Genomic DNA, 5,000 nt, shown 5'->3' with positions numbered 1-5,000 from the left:
TCACCTGCACAGGTACGTAGCGTGTCCTGCACAAATGGCACTAATGCACTGTTATACAGATCACACACTGATATTGCGCTGTAGCCATAAGATTCATACAGCTAAGCTACCTTATAACACACCTGCAGCCACCAGGCCATCGACACCAGGTTATAGCATGTTAAAATGGTGTGTTTTGTCTGTTGGAGTGTGCAGTAAATATGGCAATCATGACTGTATCTGAATGATTAAAAACTTCGGCATTTCTTTCCACAGATTTTAAGACTAATGTTATATTAGTGTTAGTGGGAATGCTTTGGTAAGGTAGCTAGCTGCAGTATGAGACAGGAAACACAGTCACAAGCTCAGGCTTGTAGCCTGCTACCTCATGTGTAAATACTGCTGTTGGGGATTAGCCATTTGTCCATGTTTGTGGACAGCATGATAATTTTAGGTATATTGCTGTCCAAAATATTAGAAAACCGTTTTAAAAATGCACCCCATTTTTTCATTATTAAAGTAAACCTAAAATACATTCATTATTCAGACTTGTGAGTTATGGAATTGAATTTAGCTTTAAAACCCAAAGAAAACTAGTACAGAGCCTCCCAGGCAGAAATGAGGTCTGCATGGAGCAGCACAGAGTCTGTATTCAGCCCTTTTATTCTTACACCAAACTCTTACCTGTTACCTGTGTATCATCCTTGCTCTGAGAATCACTGCTGCATTGTGTGTGTGTGTGTGTGTGTGTGTGTGCGTGTGTTATACCTTTCAACATGCCACAAACATGCCATCCACTGCCTGTGGTGAGTAAGTATTCATAAAATCTTACTGTCATTCCAACTTTGCCTTCCCTTTTGAAAGTTTATGATAAATAGCCCCTATATCTTCAGCAGAAATAAGTCTATAAATAAGTCTGAAATAACTACAGGTTTGTGCTGAAAACATGATGACATGACACCGTTACAGAACCCAACCTGATTGGTGTGTGTGCCACACTGTCTGTAGCTGTGCTCAGTGTGGAGTCAGAGCTGTGCTTGGGGAAGGATAGTGTTTTACTGTCAGTGTTTAAGATTCACATGCACCATTACACACATGCACTATTACAGTTCCTTCTCTTTGTGAAAACTCTGAGCACATTGTAAAGACGCTACGTTCAGAAAAGTCACTGAGGCTGACCTGCCTGATAATCACAGCACTGAGGATCACCTGCCCGATAATCACAGCACTGAGGCTCACCTGCCCGATAATCACAGCACTGAGGCTGACCTGCCCGATAATCACAGCACTGAGGCTCACCTGCCCGATAATCACAGCACTGAGGCTGACCTGCCCGATAATCACAGCACTGAGGCTCACCTGCCTGATAATGGCATCAGCTGCAGCGCATCTTGTATGTTACATGCTAACGCTGTTTCCCGCTGTTTCTGTCCTGCCCACATCACGGCCCCCATCCCACCTGGCTCCTCATTTCCTTGGCAACGCCCCTCCACCTCCACCAGCCTGCGGTCCTTCAGTTCGGACAGGTCCCACCCCACGCCGAGGCACAGCGGGTACCCCCAGAGGGACGGGGTGCTAATCGAGGACATGGTCAGCAGCCAGCAGGTGAGTTTACCTGTCTGCCAGTCCCTTCTGTTTTTGATGATGTAGTAACTATGGTAACGAGCCTGTGATTGGTGGCCTGCAGATGGTGACACTCTCTGTGGAGAAGGACTCATACCGTCTGAGCTGGGGCACGGAGAACCTGGACAACATAGCCCTGTCCTCCAGCGCAATGCACTCTGGGTAAGCATCCACACACATGCACACACACACCCACACACTCACCACTACACAATGCAGACACAGTGCTCTCAGTACACACCACAAAGATGATATTTAAAGTCCCTCCTTCAATGGCCTGCTGTTCATCCTCCTCTTCTCTTTCGCATCCTCTCCTCTCCCTCTCACCTACCTCTGAAGGGCTCCAACTCCTGAGTCTGTGATTGGTCTCCCTTTCTCCTGATTTTTCTGTGATTGGTCTCTCACTCTCTCCTGACACAGTAATTCTCTTGCTTCTCTCTTTTCTCCAGACGCTCCTCTCCCTGCCTTGATCAGGACAACAGCAGGTGATGTTCTCCTCCTCTTCCTCTCTGCTCCCTCCTCTTCCTCTCTGCTCCCTCCTCTTCCTCTCTGCTCCCTCCTCTTCCTCTCTGCTCCCTCCTCTTCCTCTCTGCACCCTCCTCTTCCTCTCTGTTCCCTCCTCTTCCTCTCTGCTCCCTCCTCTTCCTCTCTGCTCCCTCCTCTTCCTCTCTGCTCCCTCCTCTTCCTCTCTGCTCCCTCCTCTTCCTCTCTGCACCCTCCTCTTCCTCTCTGCACCCTCCTCTTCCTCTCTGCTCCCTCCTCTTCCTCTCTGCTCCCTCCTCTTCCTCTCTGTGCCTCAGGCATATCTGGAGTGATATCTGCCTCAGAGTCACATACAGCTGAACCTCTACAACCTCAGAGTCATGCACAGATAGTAGACATGTTCTGCTGTGTGTCGGGAGTGTGTTGAGTGTGTGTTGGAAGTGTGTTCAGAGCGTGTTACTCTGTGTGCTTGGAGTGTGTTATACTGTGAATTGGGAGCGTGTTGGGAGCGTGTTGGGAGCGTGTTGGGAGCGTGTTGGGAGTGTGTTGGGAGCGTGTTGGGAGCGTGTTGGAAGTGTGTTGGGAGCATGTTGAAAGTGTGTTGGAAGTGTGTTGGGAGCATGTTGGGAGCGTGTTGGGAGTGTTTGCTCTTATTGTGAGCAAAACTTCATTCCGTCTCTGAAGCATCATTCCTGCGGACGCTGTGATTGCCTGCCAGGTGAGAGCGGGGTGTGTTCAGAGGTGCCAGTGTGTTTCTACAGGGTCTCCCGCTCTGCAACCGAAAGCTCTGTCTGTCCCCCCAGCTTCCTCGTCAGCTTCATGGTGGACGCCAGGGGCGGAGCCATGCGGGGGTGTCGGCACAACGGGCTGCGCATCATCGTCCCGCCGCGCAAGTGCTCCGCCCCCACGCGCGTGACCTGCCGGCTGGTGAAGCGGCACCGCGTGGCCTGCATGCCTCCCCTGGTGGACGGGGACGGCCTGGCCAGCCGCCTGGCCGAGCTGGGGCCCGCCGGAGCACAGTTCCTGGGGTAAGGGAGAATAACGCACTGACTCTGCTTTATAACGGAGACAGAGTGTGTAGCAGGAGGAGGAGAGGGTGCGTAGCAGGAGGAGAGGGTGTGTAGCAGGAGGAGGAGAGAGTGTAGCAGGAGGAGAGGGTGTGTAGCAGAAGGAGGAGAGAGTGTAGCAGGAGGAGAGGGTGTGTAGCAGGAGGAGGAGAGAGTAGCAGGAGGAGAGGGTGTGTAGCAGGAGGAGGAGAGAGTGTAGCAGGAGGAGAGGGTGTGTAGCAGGAGGAGGAGAGAGTGTAGCAGGAGGAGAGGGTGTGTAGCAGGAGGAGGAGAGAGTGTAGCAGGAGGAGGAGAGGGGGTGTAGCAGGAGGAGGAGAGGACAGAGTGCGTAGTGGGTAGCAGGAGCTGGTTTACGACGCAGTGGACTAAAATAAGGTTTTAGTGTGTTGTCTTTCTTTTCTTAGCGTCTGTAAGAGGGAGTTGAGGATTAATTTTATCCTTTGAGTGTGGACAGTGTGTCTGTACACTCTACTTTATTTGCATATGTTTATTGGAATATACAAATATTTATCCATACAATATGATATTATTTTAGTATAATATATTATTATAATATTATTATAATATTAGTCTTGTGCATATTTGTATAATCACATTTTTAACTAGCGTTTTTGAGTGAGATTTCTGGCTGGTGTGCGGGAATATAACCCTGATTATAGTGTTGCTCCTTTGGGGAAGCGGGTCAGTTCCTGGTGAATTCTGTATGAGTTTGCATCACACTTTGAAAAGGATGGGACTTGAATCCTGAATCTTGGATACGTTTCAATTTTTTAAACAGTAGATTTCAGCTGGTAAATGGAGAGGGAAAGTAGTGCATTTGGAATGTGTTGTGGCTGCAGCGTAGCTGTGTTAATGCAGACGTAGCTGTGGTTAATAGCTTTAAACAGGCGGACAGGGTTTCTGTGGGTGGGAATGTGTCTGATTTGCGCTGTTTTTCCCCCTTCGCTGCGATGGATTGCTGCAGGAAGCTGCACCTGCCGGCGGCCCCTCCCCCTCTAAATGAGGGTGAGAGTTTGGTCAGCCGTATCCTGCAGCTAGGACCTCCAGGGACCCGATTCCTGGGGTAGGAGAGAGACCCAGGGCAGCGCTCCTGCCCCCCGCATTCCCGCCACACTCCTGTCTTTGTGCCCCCCCATCGCTCGGCTTCATTGTGTTGGTGGATGTGTTTACTTTAGCCTGACAGTCCCATGATGCCCAGCTGCTGCTCTGCGCAGTGCGGCTGTTTCCCCGGGTGGGGGCGGGGCTTGCGGGTGGGGGTGGGGCTCGCGGATGGGGGCGGGGTTTGTGGGTGGGTATGGCTCGCGGATGGGGGCGGGGCTCGCGGGTGGGGGTGGGGCTCGCGGATGGGGGCGGGGCTTGCGGGTGGGGCTCGCGGATGGGGGCGGGGCTTGTGGGTTGGTGGGGCTCGCGGGTGGGGGCGTGTCGCTGACAGTGTGTCGCCCCCGCAGGCCCGTGGTGGTGGAGATCCCGCACTTCGCGGCTCTGCGGGGGGCGGAGCGGGAGCTGGTGGTGCTGCGCAGTGAGACGGGGGAGAGCTGGAAGGAGCATCACTGTGAGCACACCCAGGAGGACCTCAACCAGATCCTCAACGGCATGGACGAAGGTCAGACCGCCCCGCCCTGCCCCGCCCTCATCCCGCCCCGCCCCCGGTAACATCACATACTCTTACCTTACACTGTTGCAGTACCTGCTGTTACACTCTGTTGCATTACCTGCTGCAGAGCTGGACACTGCGGAGGAGCTGGAGAGGAAGCGCATCTGCCGCATCGTCACTCGAGATTTCCCACAATACTTTGCGGTGGTGTCACGGATCAAGCAGGACAGCAGCCTGATTGGGCCGGAGGGCGG

General features: G+C 52.5%; 1 protein-coding gene across 2 annotated transcripts in view; it reads left to right on the top strand.

Annotated features, from left to right (window-relative positions):
- The window catches only part of LOC118769458 (ankyrin-2-like), a 91,286-nt gene that overhangs the window by 53,104 nt on the left and 33,182 nt on the right, over nucleotides 1-5,000 (top strand). For both annotated transcript variants that reach the window (XM_036516562.1, XM_036516561.1), the window contains exons 27-33: nucleotides 1,482-1,584; nucleotides 1,667-1,764; nucleotides 2,052-2,087; nucleotides 2,889-3,113; nucleotides 4,117-4,215; nucleotides 4,601-4,755; nucleotides 4,874-5,000. The exon at nucleotides 4,874-5,000 is cut by the window's right edge and continues 85 nt beyond it. In XM_036516562.1, the coding sequence (XP_036372455.1) occupies nucleotides 1,482-1,584; nucleotides 1,667-1,764; nucleotides 2,052-2,087; nucleotides 2,889-3,113; nucleotides 4,117-4,215; nucleotides 4,601-4,755; nucleotides 4,874-5,000 (843 nt within the window). The remainder of the gene's footprint in view (nucleotides 1-1,481; nucleotides 1,585-1,666; nucleotides 1,765-2,051; nucleotides 2,088-2,888; nucleotides 3,114-4,116; nucleotides 4,216-4,600; nucleotides 4,756-4,873) is intronic.

This window comes from Megalops cyprinoides, chromosome 22 (genome assembly GCF_013368585.1).
Source record: "Megalops cyprinoides isolate fMegCyp1 chromosome 22, fMegCyp1.pri, whole genome shotgun sequence".
NCBI lineage: Eukaryota > Metazoa > Chordata > Actinopteri > Elopiformes > Megalopidae > Megalops > Megalops cyprinoides.
The sequence above is the reverse complement of the archived record's forward strand: the minus strand, read 5'-3'. Positions and strand labels throughout refer to the sequence as shown.